Here is a 13550-nt window from a genome sequence, read left to right on the forward strand (position 1 = left end):
GATGAAATCTGGTCTCGGGGATCTATCTACACGAGCGAGCTATTCTACAATATCTACAGTGACACTGGAGAATGCATCTGGAGAAAAACTACCCCCAAGACAATCCTGTCAATCTTCTGCGGATACAATTTACAAGGCAAAAAATAGTCATTGATGTTTTGAATTCTTGTACCGTAAAATACAGGAATTCTCTTGGGAGCGCCACTCGCGCCTGGCCTTAATGGCGCAAGGATGACTTAGGTTCAAATCAGTAGTCTAGTTGAAGCTCAAAGGGTACATGGGCACACAGGCCCCAAGGGCGGCCTCCTTCAGAGCACTACGTGTTAGTTTGCTAAGCCAGGATCAATCTCAGTTCGCATGTACCTCTTACTGCACAAGCGGGCTTGGCAAAGTGGTTTACTTGGAAGCATGTCCGATCGACTGGGAGCGCTTTAAGCGTCGAAACCCCGGGGTGTTTTTGCTCGGCAGCAGCCTAACGTGCAACCCGAGCGAGAAAGATCGTTCCCTCATTCAGTTCATCCGTTCTTTCTACGACATGTAGATCAGCGAGATTACCAACCGATGGGATGGTCCTTATCGGGAAAGGGTCCAATATCAACACGCAAGAATCAAGTTCGGAGACGTATTCGACTTCTATACGACAGCTGATATTGTGCTTCATATCCCAAAGTGGGTGGAATTCCGGTACGCGGTTGAAGAGTACGTTGAGAACGACCCGCGAGAAAATATCGTCCGACTCATGCTCGTCGATTTATTGAGGAGAGAGGGATTGAGCACTTGGAGACAATGGAGTAGGGATGTTTGATTCAAAACGAAGAAGTGATCGCTTCGGAGAAACCTGATAATTGTTAGTTAGCCACTGGTAAACAAAAATGTTTTTTACGTCAGATGCTAAACGAGACTTGCAGCAGTTAAGCCTGAACGCACACGCCCTCCACATCAGTTTACATCGCACCACGATGTGACTAGCGTCGACGTTCTCTATCCGACAGGCCAACGACGAAAAGCAGAGGTGGTTCACCTGGGGGCACGATTTCTGTGTGGGCTAGACCATCACTGGGACTTCACTCTCGGGTTGCGTCTACGAAGCAAAGAAAATGAACGGGAAAGGCCCCGGCTCCAGTTTGTGCGGCAGCTTTACAAGCTGAACAGTGGCGAAGTTGCGTCCAAGTGGCCGGATGGAACTCTCATCGACAAACTCGGTGACGTATTGGACTACTACACATCAGACGCGCGTATTCTCCAAGCACCTTTTCGGGCAAATTTCAAGTACGAGGTGGTCGAGTTATCTGGAAAATGACCCTCGCATCAAATATCACCCGTGAGTTCATCAAAGAGACAGGAATCGAGAACGTGGAAGAGAAGGAGTAAACCACTTGTGGTATGGCCATGTTGTCTTAATGGGGAACTTTCTGTCTGATGCCGGAGTGCATAAGAACGCATGTCACCTCTACTTTTCAGACATTATATTTCAATGTTGTCCTGCTTGAACTGAGCACAAAATTCGTGTTCAAGAGCAACATCATCACCATGTATTCTACTGTCCACGCAGACCCGTACTCAAGGCGATCAGTCAGTTCTGGTGAAGATTGATGACAGCAGCGTAGGAAATAATGACTTGGAACGCATAATTTAAATATCCGCAGCCTTCCTCTGGGCTACCAGTACGTGACTGACTCCACAAGTAACGAAATATGCCGGACAATTTACTTGTAAAACTTGCTCACGACTCGGAACACACATTTGTCCACGTTCTCAGTGAACCGCTGCCAGACGCTGCGTCGATTGGACTTGGCTGAGTACGACACGTCCCACGAATCGGTAAAGTAGAAGTCACCATGTCGACCACAAGCCACTGCAGGGGTCGTCTGGCGAGTCCAGTCGTTCTCTTTGGGGAACTTGGTTTTCTCAGGACCCATCGACTGGGTGAACCGATTGATTGGCGACGAAGGATAACTGTTGAGGGACGATACGGTGATGGACCCGCTGCGGGCTCGACGAGGTTTGTCACGGGTGGATTTGGCACGAGGTAGAGAGACATCATACACGCGCACTTGGCACTTTGAAGGCAGAGGATCAGTGCTGAAGCTGAAGCGTGCGTCAGCCACCAAGTAATAAGGCATTGTTGGTTGGAGAAGTGCTGACTTGGAGCTGGCAGATTTGGGAATGACAATGATGTAAGTGCAGCAGCACCCTAGAGCCACCTTGGGTCGATACTGATGAAGTTAGCATGGCCAGAGATCATGATAGGTGAGATCTAGCCAGCCAGCCGGCTCCGCGTTCGTTGCCCTGGGGGTCTAGAACCACGTCAGGGAAAAGCACCGACTCACTTAGGGTGGCCCTGCAAAATATGGTCGTTGGCGCCAGCACTTTCGGATTATGTAGAACGATCGGACCTGTGGATGTACAGCATCGCAGCTTCACATTTACACTGGTTCTTACCACGAGTACTTGGATATCAAGGTGCTTTGGCTGCTTTGTCTATATGATTCATTTTACAGCACAAGACGACACGATTTTCTACTGATTCTAGATTTTATTTTCTGTAATGCTAAGCATGTGGGAATCAATAGTAATGTACTACGAAGTACGGTAGCACTGCTGGTAAAGAACGATCACACTCTTTCAATAGTTATTCAAATATTAGCATGTGCCTACCATTGGGCAACATGGTGGAAATTGTACACATACGGCAATACTTCACTTGTAAAACTTGCCTACGACTCGAAGCACACACCGATCCACACTCTTGGTGAACCGTTTCCAGACGCTTCGCCGGTTGGACTGAGCTGTGTAGGCTAGAGCACTCGGGTCTGCAACACAGCAGTCACCACGACGACTGGCCATTTCGGGGGCGGTGTGTCGTCTCCTGACGCTCTCAGTTGCTGGCCGCTGCGGACCCATCGATTGGGCGAACCGATTGATCGGAGACGTGGGAAGTGGGGTCATTGATGAGATGGAGATGGAGCCACTGCGGCCTCGATGAGGATTGCCACGACGAGAAGATAGAAAAGGCTCGCAGTGGGGCGGTTGGGGGCCACAGATTGGGAAATTGCGGTCGGTGCTCAAACTGAAGCGAGCGTCCACGACGATGAAGTGCGGCATTTTGACTTGCTGCTAAGCAGGTAAGTTGGAAACTGAAGGCCAAAGCCGCGTAACGTGGAGTCACGTTGGACCCGTCCCTAGAAGATCTCATGTTCGAAGCACCAGCGCTGATAATTGAGATCTATCCAGCGAGATGGCTCCTTTTTTGTGGTTTAACACGAGCGTATTTCATTGGAACCGCATGATATTGGCCACCATGAGCCTACCGACTCTTTTGGGCTGGTCTAGTATTTTTTTTAACTTGACTTCTACTGTTGCCACGGATCTATCGAATCGGGGGCTTGTGGATAAGCTCCTCTGAGGCTTCGTGCTTTAATCTCGAGAACGCGCTGATTTTTTTGGCGAAGCCCCCGCCTCAAATTTCTTGTTCATCCTGCACCAGCTCTTACCCGTTTTGGCGATTGGTGAATTCAAGGGGACGCCACAAAACGCGAATCATATTTTCGTGGTTTCTGACGAACCCAAACGCACTGCAGTCTACTATTGCGTTGCTTTTTGCAGCAAACAATGCAATTATGATGTCTTCGTGACAGTTCAAAAAGAACCAAAACGTGATGAACTATTGTTGAAATATATAATCGCTTCAAGTTCTGCATAGCCTTCATAGCTGCTACAACGCCACCACTCTACAGCTGCGTCTTGCCCCACAACAGTTGGGGGTTGGTCGGCGCCTCGCGCATGGAGAAGAGGATGCGGCAGAAGTCTTTCTTCAGCTGCTCGTCGTCCTCGACGCTCTCTGTGTCGGTGTCGCACGCGTTGTCACTCGCCTCCTCGTGCATCTGCTTCATGCAGTCCAGCGGTAGCTGCGAGAAGGCGCGGCCCTTGTCCGACATAACAAGCTTGTTGCCCGACTTGTACTTGTTGGCGCGGTAGGGCCACTTGATGTCGTAGCGCTTGCAGTTGCGCTTGACGGTGATGACGGCGACGCCGATGAGCTCGGCCGCCTGCCTCTGCGGCATGTGGAAGTACTGGGCCAGGAACGCGGGCTTGAAGTCGTAGATCAGGCGACTTTTGCGCGGCTTCTTGTTCTTGGAGGTGGGGGCCGCGCGTTTGCGACTCACAGGCTTGGCCATTGGCACTGCAGCAGGCGAAGCGGTTGGTGGCAGCTTGACGGTCAGTGGTACAGTGGTCATCGTTGCGAGGTGGAGAACTTGCGCTGGAGTGGGGAAGTTGGGGAATGAGCCGTCGGAAGCGTGGCACCGAGTCACTCGAAGCTTCATGATGGAGCTGAGCTGCTCAAGCGCTGCGTCTCTCTTGGGTGCCCCCTGACAGAAGGCGACGACGGGGTCTCACTACTACTGTTGTAATTGCATGGCTGGACCGCAGATTGATGACACCAGATTGTGATTGAGGAGGTGCATCTTATATGAGGCGGTTTGACGCCCAGCCACTTCAACTTGAAACCCTCAAAGAGGTGGGTCAGTGCAGCTATGCACGCATTAAGTGCGACAAGACGTGTTAACGCCGCGTCATCCATCCTCTTTGAGGTAAATGGCGGCTCTGACCGCCGCTGATGATGTCTGATATCGCGGCACTACTGTCGTTGCCGCTTGGATGGGCGCGAAGGCTCCGGCATCAAGCTCCGGAGCTGCAAAACTTTGGTTGCCTGTGTTAATGAGTGCAAGACGGAGCGACCGCTGATGCGCCAGACCCGCCAGTGGAGACCGACGTCGGTAAAATTTGATCCATCAGGCTTGCGAACGGACCGAGTCGCTGCTGGCCACGTGATTGAGGTGGCGGCAGTCGTTGAGGTGGCGGTTAACTGCAACGCTACGACGCGACTACCGAGTGAGGGTGGGTTTTCAACGGCGATTTGGCGACGAGAGCTCGGTTGAAGTTGCCCATCCCCCGTCGCCCCAGATGTGAGATGGCCCCAAGCGCGTGGCTGTCAGGCGTCTTTGACTGGCAATTCGAGACTAGTAGATGCTATTGTAGATGCTATTGTTCACCAGGATAGATATATTGGTATTATAGGTAGTAGTTCCAACCCGTGCCAGCCATTGCTCACTGCAGCGCGCCTTTGAGCAGGTCGCGGTAGATCTGCAGCGAGCGCGCGCAGGCGGACGGGACGACGTTGGAGCAGCCGCGCACGCAGGCGTTGCGCAGGTCCGGGAAGGGCGCTTCCTCGTCGTAGGCGCGGCAGGCCTCGATGCAGCTCACGCCGTCCGGGCAACCCGAGGCCGAGGGGGCCTCGGCCGCCTCCAGCTTGTCACAGACGAGCTTGGTCACCGTGAGGGACCCGTACGAGCAGCCGTTCATGCACGCCGAGTTGTGCGGGTCTCTGTATATCCAGGAATCACAGACAAATCAACCAACACGTTAGTGGCGGCTGCAAGACACTCGGCGATCGCCCACGTACCGCACGCAGAGCTTCCTGCACGTTTCTTCGTGCCAACGGGACTGCACGCCGCGCACGCAGCAGCGGCCGCGTAGTTGCTCCTGGTCTGGTTCTATTGGGTCGGGTCGGGTCATGGTCGCGGCCTCGGTGTTGACGGCAGGTTCCAGCGCTGCCACTTCAACCAGTGTCGCATTGGTGACGTTTTCTGTAGTGACTTCCACGAGGAGCAGGCTGAACTTGGCTCTCAAAGCTGCAATGGTCTCGCCGTCGAGTGCAGTGCGAGCTCCGACGAAGATTCCTCCGCCCAGCAGCAGAGCCACCACAAGGCCGCCGAGATAGTTGGTGATTCGGCGACAGCGCCTGGCCGGCTCCATCTTCTTCCAGTATTCGTCGGCCTCGTCCTCCCAGATCGTCGAGCCCCGGCGCTCCCGGGCGGGCTCGGACGCTTGGCCCACATTGCGTCGCGTGAGGGACATGGCCGCCTGAGTCTTGTTTCTTCTCTGGCTTGCGCTGATTCGAAGGACCGCGAATGCCCTGAGCTCAAGGCTCGGACTGCGGCTGTCGTGACTATAAATTCTTGTGTATTTTTACAGGCCGAGAACCGGAGGCGCCTATTTTCGAGTTGCTTCTTATGCTGCTGCAGTGATGCTCCCGTCGCCCTCGCCATGCAGAGCCGAGCCTCCACATCAGGCGTTTAACGCGTGGTCATCTTTCGTCGACACCAACGAAATTCGAACGCAACAGCGACTCGGTCCCACGTCGTATCCCTAAGGCGCCGCTGGATGCGGTCGATGGGCTCTGCTCGCGTCCTTTACGGGATTCACGCTCGTGTTCGACGATTCGACACGCCCACCGCAGATTTGGCGCCAATCCATTGCAGGTCCGCCGTGGAAAAGATGATCGAGATGGAGACGCAGGTCCCACGCCACCTAACTCGCTCTGAGATTCCTGCTGGCCAATGGCTCGATCTCTATGCTGCCCAGGTGAAGGGGTGCCAAAGAGTTGACCCCGTTGTTGGACTGTACGGGCAGCAATGCACCGCGGGTCAACTCTCCTCCGCAGCGTTCGTGGGCGCTCTGCCCGACGGCCTTAAACGCCGCAGCGAGTTGCTTGCATCCGGACCCGAAGAACGCGGCCAAGTGGCTCACTGCACAGCGTCGAATGCCGCCAACATCCACAATTTCGCGGCGACCGGGTCTGGATGTCGGCGTGTCAGCGTTGACATGAGCCCTTGAGCCAGAGCGGGTTGGTACCAGTATCGCTACAAACGGCTTGCCCCCCCTGCCAAGACCGAGTCACACATAAGTCGGCATCGGCTTCTACCGAGTCTACAGCTCTCCATCTCTCTTTTGCCACTTCTCAATTCACCTCCGACGCAGCGGATCAACTGCATCGACTGACTGCACCACGATGACTCAAGTCTCTGCGATCAAAGCCAAGACGGCTCGGACTCCGGCGCAACGCAAAAGCCGCCGCAAATTCGACTTCCCGCTTCAAACCCTCATCGCCTACTCGTGCTACCGCCAAGATGACGCTGCCAAGCGCCTCGGAGTCGCGTCAATCACGCTCAAGCGCATCTGCCGGCGACACAACTACCGGTGGGGGTACCGCAGCATCAAGGCCAAACTGCGTCGAAAAGACGTCGCCATGCACAGGTTGCAAGCTTCCAAGACTTTCCACGCCACGACGCCCAAGCTCTTCCCGTCGTCGCCCGTTGTGGCAACGTCCGAGATCCTACTGCAGCTTCACCAAGGCAAGTCCGTCACCTCCTCCCCGACTTCGGTGAGCGGGCTGTCGTCCCCCATTTCGCCCCGCTCCCCCAAACTGCCTCGGAAGTCGGGACTGGAGCCTCAGCTCCCACCACTGGCACTTGTACTGCAGTGGCACAAATTGCAGTCGATTCGTGACAAGACACCCCTGCGACCGATGCTTCACCGCCCCGTTGACTACAAGAGTTCGGTCTACGCTGCAGCATTCGACAATTCGGCACCCACGTTCCCTTCTGCTCGGATGGCGCCACTCATCAAAACGTGCGAGGCTGCACGACGTCTTCTTCCATCGGCAGACTCGCTGCTGGATCGGTACACATACCGTCACTACACCGGCAGTAGCTGAAACTTTCGTTTTCTGTGTATTTTTCTGTTCAAAGTTAATTTTAAGTTTGTTGCTCGAGTAGGAAGTCAAAATTGAAAAACATGTCGCTCGTCTTTTTCCCACTTTAGCTCGGCATTGATTTCTATATCGAGACGTGTGCTCTTCTCGCCATTTTATTCTCTACTCGAACTTTATCTCAAGACGGGAAGCCATGTCTCGAGCGTGTTGGAGCAGACCCTTGCCCATCGTACCAAGTGCAGACGCTACGCTCGGTCGTCCGGCAGGAAGGAGCGCGTCCCGATCGGTTTCCCAACAGATCCTCACGAACTCCCGACAATTTCTTTCAGGTCTTCTCAACCAGCAGAATACTGTTCCAGCAGTGGTGCTTCCTCCGCGACTGTTTCGAGTGATTTGGATCGCTGTCGTGGGTGCCCATGTGCTCTGCGCTGCCTTCCTGGCAGGGTCTGCAGTCACGTACAGCTACCTCACAAACCCGATCATGGCGTACTACGTTCAGCTCTGGTCACCAACGCGTGGTAACGAGAACTACACTCTGTACGCTGCCGTATTCGCGTTGGTGGGAGCTATTCACGCTCTTCGAGTGTTGCAGCTACTCTATCGATCCATTCAAGAACGACGACTAGTTTTCCGGCGCATCAAAACCAAATCCCCACAGAGTAGGAGGTCTAGCGGGCCGCTCTTCTCGAACAGCGCCAGGGTCCTACTGGAAAGATCAAATGTCGCTGCTCGACTGACGCAAACCAATCGACAGCGCTACGAATTGATGCTTCAATCTGTGAGATTCGGATGGAAGGCCATATTTTCTCGAAGCGGGTTGTTTGGCGTTGAAAGCCAGCATTTCCTTACAATTTTCCTTTTTCGAGAAGTGATTGAGCTGTCTACTCAGACGTACCAAGCGTACAGGTCCAGCCACTTGCTGCCTCGTGTGTGGCTCAATGACATTTTGGTTGCGATGCTGGTGACAAACTGCTGGTCAACTCTGGTCGTGCAGCATTTTTTACGACACCAACCGGCGCACGAGAGGGTGGCAGCGCTGTTTGCCGATGCCTTTATCTGCATCGCGATGGTCATCGTCGTTCCCAGCGTCCTATTTGCATCTTACGCAAAAGTGTTTGACATACCGAACCACAGATTTGGGCCGTCAGTGTCGTTTTATGACCCCGTCTTCATGGCGATATTTGTACTGGAAGCGCGGCTTGCTCTTGTGTCGAGCTTTGCAGATTTCGTGGCGAAGTTGATTCCACATTTCGCAATTTATTTGACGCTTGTGAGCATAAGCGGCATAGTGAATCGAGCGCAGGATGCAGTCACTACAAAGCAGACAATTTCAATAAAAGTTAGCAGCACCAAGGCTCATCCCACTGGACCAACTGCGCAAAATGAAGGACCAGAGCAGGAAACATTTGTGTGGATGCACCGAGTGTTGAAGGGGATTTTTTTTCTGTGGGGGGTCGGAATTCTCGCTCTTCACCTCCACGCAAAGGTTATTTCTCAGTCAAATACCGTTTATGGGTGTCGTGCATCCACGCGACCATGGCTTATGAGTCAAGTATCCTGCTCAAGTCTGGTTGTGAACTGCAACAAGTACGGCACGAATGCGGCAGATGACGGCATTTTCCAGCGGATCGACACGTCGGTATTGGCAGGGCTAACACTTGCGCACTGCCCGGAACTGGTCATGCCACTACTATTCCCACAATTCAGCAACCTCATGATTTTGCACGTCTACAACTCTTCTGTCGTGTCGTGGGGCAGCACAGAGAGTATGACCTCCAACCCCAGACTTTCAACACTCATTGTGGCCCGGTCACAGCTATCCTCGATTGCCGCGCAGGGTCTACTGCTGCCAATATCCCTTTCCACTGTTCAATTCAGCGATACAAACCTCGAACTGATCCCTGAAACTCTGCCTTGGAGCTTACATCCGATGGCAGTCGTGGCATTTGATTACAGTGAGTTAAAGTCCATACCTACGTCGTTGATGTCGCTGCAAGCGTTTGCAATTTCACTGAAAGGGAACCAGCTCGAGACCGTACCACAATTAGCTGCCATACCTCCTGGTCAAATGTTTTATGGGCTCGAGTTGAATGACAATCCCTTGCGAGAACTGCCGGACACGTTGGCGTCACCTTTTAACTATTTTATTCGGTTGGATCTACAAGGTACCAACATAACAGCGCTACCCCCGTGGACGCTTACACAGGTACTCGGAATCATTTACATGTTCAACACGCCGTACTGCGCCAACACTTTACCGGAATCACTGCAACAAAACGTCATCTGCTTTCCCCGACCAGCTACGGACCCTGGGATACTACTACCATTTGACCAATTCAAGGCCATGTATGCCTACGACCGCTACTAGCGTTGGAAAGTTGTCGCTTGACTTGTGCCACAGCAAATGTTGACATTTGGAGAATTGGTCTCCGACGCCTTGTCGGGTTACTAGTTAACAAATTCAGCCGTGAAGAATATCAAATGCCAGGGTTCGCTACTGGCATGCATCAACATCTACCACGGTGGAAGTCTTTTCTCATCCAAGTGAAGCGTTCGTTCACGCTCCAACCGCGCGTATCATCGATGATACGTTACGCGATAACGACCGGCCGAAGTACAACATATTTGACCGGGAAAGTCGTTTGGTGCTGAGTTATTACTACACGCTTTTGTCACCTCCGACAACTACACCCTGCTACACGTGCGCTGATACAGCTGCGGAAAAAGCTTCCCGTCCACGGCAAGTGGTTTTAGACTCTAAACGTGTAGCCAATACTGGAGCTGTTCGCACAAGCAGCCACTACATTCGGATTATGCCCCTCCCCCCCCACAGACCACCACACGAACTACGATTACGCTGGCTTTTCACGCTGCAACGGTAGGGGTTCGGAATCAATGGATACAAAAGAGACCGGTGACACCATCAAATCGTCTGAGCATTGCAGTGTGATGTGTACAGTGTATCTCGTGGGTGGACAAGGGCCAGATCGTCCACGAGTGTAAGAAAACACACTGAGTTTACGTTCCTGCTTGTCTGGACTTCGTAAGAGAAGTACAAGTACATAATTCAAGAAAAACACAAGATTGTGGTCGCCAACACCACGACGCCGTTTCCAATATGTGATTATGGTGCACGTGCTGTCCCTCAAAATCTGCCATTTGCAGAATAACATAAAACCAAATGTCTGGGGTACAAACGCAAACGTAATGTGGTGTTGAACTGTGACTTATCGTTTGGGCTCATCGAACGCTACCATGCGACACCGCGGGATTCGCTTCTTATCCTAGACTGTACATTTGAGATCATGTCTGAGATGGGACTTCCCCAATTACTGCATCAGTACTCAATTCACCGCTCGACAGCCAAGTCTTACGGCCAGCCATGCGTTTCTTGAGTAGTTGTTTGCTGCTGCTGGTCGTGGGCATTCTACTTGACGATTGTACAGCTGTGTCAGCAGCTACAAATTCTAAGAAGAACACCCCTGACGTATCAACCTTGGTTCACTTGCGCAATGGCATTCCGATTCAAACAGTGCCCAAGAGGCTTTTGAGAGCGTATAATTTCGCAGATGTGGCTGATGACGGTAACAACAATGAAGAAGAACGCGGAGTTGGCCTTTCAACGGTCACAGATCTGCTGCAGTCAGGGACGTCCAAGAAACTCCACACTTACCTGAAAAACGGAAGGTCACCGAACGAAGCCTTCAAACTTTTGAAGCTTGATACTGGACTGGATACCATTCTGACGAATCCGAAGCTGAAGACCTGGACAAAGTACACTACCGAGTTCAACCTGAAGAATCCCGATAACGAGGTGTCGTTACTGTCAATGCTAACGTCTCATTACGGAGATGACGCGGTAGCGAAACTGCTTGGAGAGGCTAAGAAAACGTTAGGCACCGCTTCTATCGCCGCATCACTGCAGAAAGAACTATTCGAACGTTGGCTACGGAGTGGGTATTCTGTGGATGATGTATTCAAGCTGCTGAAGTTTGACAAAGAAGTGGGATCGCTTCTAAAGGACCCAAAGTTTGAGACGTTGCAGATGTATTCGTACCAGTTCAAGAGTCCTGAAAAGCAGAAGAGTTTGATTGCGACTTTAGTTGCTCATTACGGCGACGAGTCTGTTGCGAAGATGCTTGTCGTGGCTAAGACAGATGCAAGTACCGAGATGGTCGCAACGAATTTACAGAGCAGCCAGTTTTATCTGTGGTTTTCTAGGAGCGAATCCGTACCAGATGTATACCACTTGCTTCATCTGAAGGTAACGGATGACCTTCTTGTCGATCCAAGATTCAACGCCTGGGTTGGATACGCCAATTTGCTCAAGGAGCGCTATCCAAAATCTGAAGACGAAATGATATCGACCTTGCTGGGGACGGGTACGAGCAGCAGCACCTTGCTGAGAATTCTCGAAGCGGCTACGAAGGTGGAGACAACCAGGGGTGTGGCAGAAAAATTGCTGAAGGAAGCGAAGACTTGGAGTCGCGGTAGGCTCAATTCAATCTACGACTTGGATGATCAGTTCAAAACGTGGAAACATCTCAACTGACACGAGACAACATGAATCGCTTACGTAAGATGGGGAGTAGCAGTATGTCAGAAGCTGTGGATTCACTACAGCCCTGGTATACTCATGGTCATCCCACAAGAGCGATTGAAAGAAGAATTGCAAGAAGAAAGAACTAAATGGTATTGCTGAAATCTCGAATAGCTGGCTGAGTCGCTTCCTCTTGGTTCAAGTGCAACGCTGTTTCCCACTATTGCATATCTTCCAAACTGTCAAGGCCTCTCTTCTCGGTGAAGTTAATCACACGGCTTGGATGGAATTTCAGTCGAGGATCGTCAGGTAGTCTTCAACGACGTACTCGAAAGTTTGCCACTTTGGCGATTGGAGAATTCCATCCTTCGTCGTGTAGAAGTCAAATAGTTCTCCGAGCTTTACCATCGCGTGCCTGCACTTGATCACCGTCCCGTCAGGTCACTTGCAAGCGATTTCACCGATTCTTTTCTCATAGAGATCCTGGATGAAGAGTATCAATGAGTTGTCGACATCCTCAGTGCAACGCCAGCTTTTGTTGCTGAGAATGAATTTCAACTCGCATTTACTGACTGCCATGTCATCAATCCACGTTAGTATCCGAATCTCCACGTTTATGAATCTTGGTTCTGTGTTGCAGCCAACTTCGCCTTTTAAGAAGTGAATTGTTGATTAGAAGAGCTCGGTTGATTGAGTGATGAGGACTGCTCATATTTTCACATATGAGTGAAAGGTACTACACTGCCATCTTTCTGGCCAATCAAGCACGCGTAAACGATTTCTAGTGCATGTCTTCTAAGCGCTCGACTCCGTTCTCGTCAATAAAGTGACGTACGCGACTCGGATGGAACTTGCTCTTGGGGTCATTCTCCAGATAGACTTCGACTGCATATTTGAAGCACGCCCATCTGGGAACCTGAAGCAGTCCCTCCCTTGTGGTGTAGTGGTCGAAAACATCATTCAGCTTGCTCTTCGCGTGCCGGAAATCAATAATCGTCTGGCCGCTTGCGTGCGATTTCACCTCTTTTTGTGTTGTACAGTGCTCGGACGAAGAGCAACTAGGTGTTTTGGTCTCTCTGTGGGCGGCTTGGACCGAGTATGAACCTCCATTCAATACTCCAGGAATTCTTTACATCGACGAAAGGAAACCACTTCTGTTCACGATCGTTGACACTTGTAATTGGAAACACGTCGGTGGTGTCTGCGTCAGTCATAGCAGCTTGTGTAGATGTTTGAAGCGTGGGTAGCAATATTCACAAGTGAAGTTGGTCGTCAAATGTTTAGTCAACCCTGTGGACCAATATACCTCCTCAAACATCACACCCTCAACTTCATTTATTGTCGGCCCAACGCATGGTCCGCTTCAATCCGCATACTAAGTATTTCCAACCGAATCATGGATGCAGCAGTGCCTCATCCACTAGAGGAAACATGTACTTCGTACCGAGTATCAGG

General features: G+C 51.7%; 5 protein-coding genes across 5 annotated transcripts; 2 read left to right on the forward strand and 3 right to left on the reverse strand.

The window, feature by feature from the left end:
- Window positions 1-1706: 1706 nt before the first annotated feature.
- Window positions 1707-2123, reverse strand: KRP23_9 (uncharacterized protein; the record flags this gene model as incomplete). The annotated part of the gene is made up of 1 exon (XM_067894648.1): window positions 1707-2123. The coding sequence occupies one exon, from the start codon at window positions 2121-2123 to the stop codon at window positions 1707-1709; it is 417 nt and encodes a 138-aa protein (XP_067750563.1).
- Window positions 2124-3731: 1608 nt separating this feature from the next.
- Window positions 3732-4238, reverse strand: KRP23_10 (uncharacterized protein; the record flags this gene model as incomplete). The annotated part of the gene is made up of 1 exon (XM_067880550.1): window positions 3732-4238. The coding sequence occupies one exon, from the start codon at window positions 4236-4238 to the stop codon at window positions 3732-3734; it is 507 nt and encodes a 168-aa protein (XP_067750564.1).
- Window positions 4239-5109: 871 nt separating this feature from the next.
- Window positions 5110-5919, reverse strand: KRP23_11 (uncharacterized protein; the record flags this gene model as incomplete). Its single annotated transcript, XM_067881674.1, has 2 exons — window positions 5110-5386; window positions 5465-5919. 2 exons carry the CDS (start codon window positions 5917-5919, stop codon window positions 5110-5112), a joined length of 732 nt encoding a protein of 243 aa, XP_067750565.1.
- A 934-nt stretch (window positions 5920-6853) lies between these two features.
- On the forward strand, window positions 6854-7558 carry KRP23_12 (uncharacterized protein; the record flags this gene model as incomplete). Its single annotated transcript, XM_067882786.1, has 1 exon — window positions 6854-7558. One exon carries the CDS (start codon window positions 6854-6856, stop codon window positions 7556-7558), a length of 705 nt encoding a protein of 234 aa, XP_067750566.1.
- Window positions 7559-10937: 3379 nt separating this feature from the next.
- KRP23_13 (RxLR effector protein PSR2) lies at window positions 10938-12107 on the forward strand (the record flags this gene model as incomplete). The annotated part of the gene is made up of 1 exon (XM_067895873.1): window positions 10938-12107. One exon carries the CDS (start codon window positions 10938-10940, stop codon window positions 12105-12107), a length of 1170 nt encoding a protein of 389 aa, XP_067750567.1.
- Window positions 12108-13550: the final 1443 nt, after the last annotated feature.

Source organism: Phytophthora ramorum (assembly GCF_020800215.1).
Source record: "Phytophthora ramorum isolate Pr-102 chromosome Unknown Phyram_PR-102_s0001, whole genome shotgun sequence".
NCBI classification, from domain to species: domain Eukaryota; phylum Oomycota; class Peronosporomycetes; order Peronosporales; family Peronosporaceae; genus Phytophthora; species Phytophthora ramorum.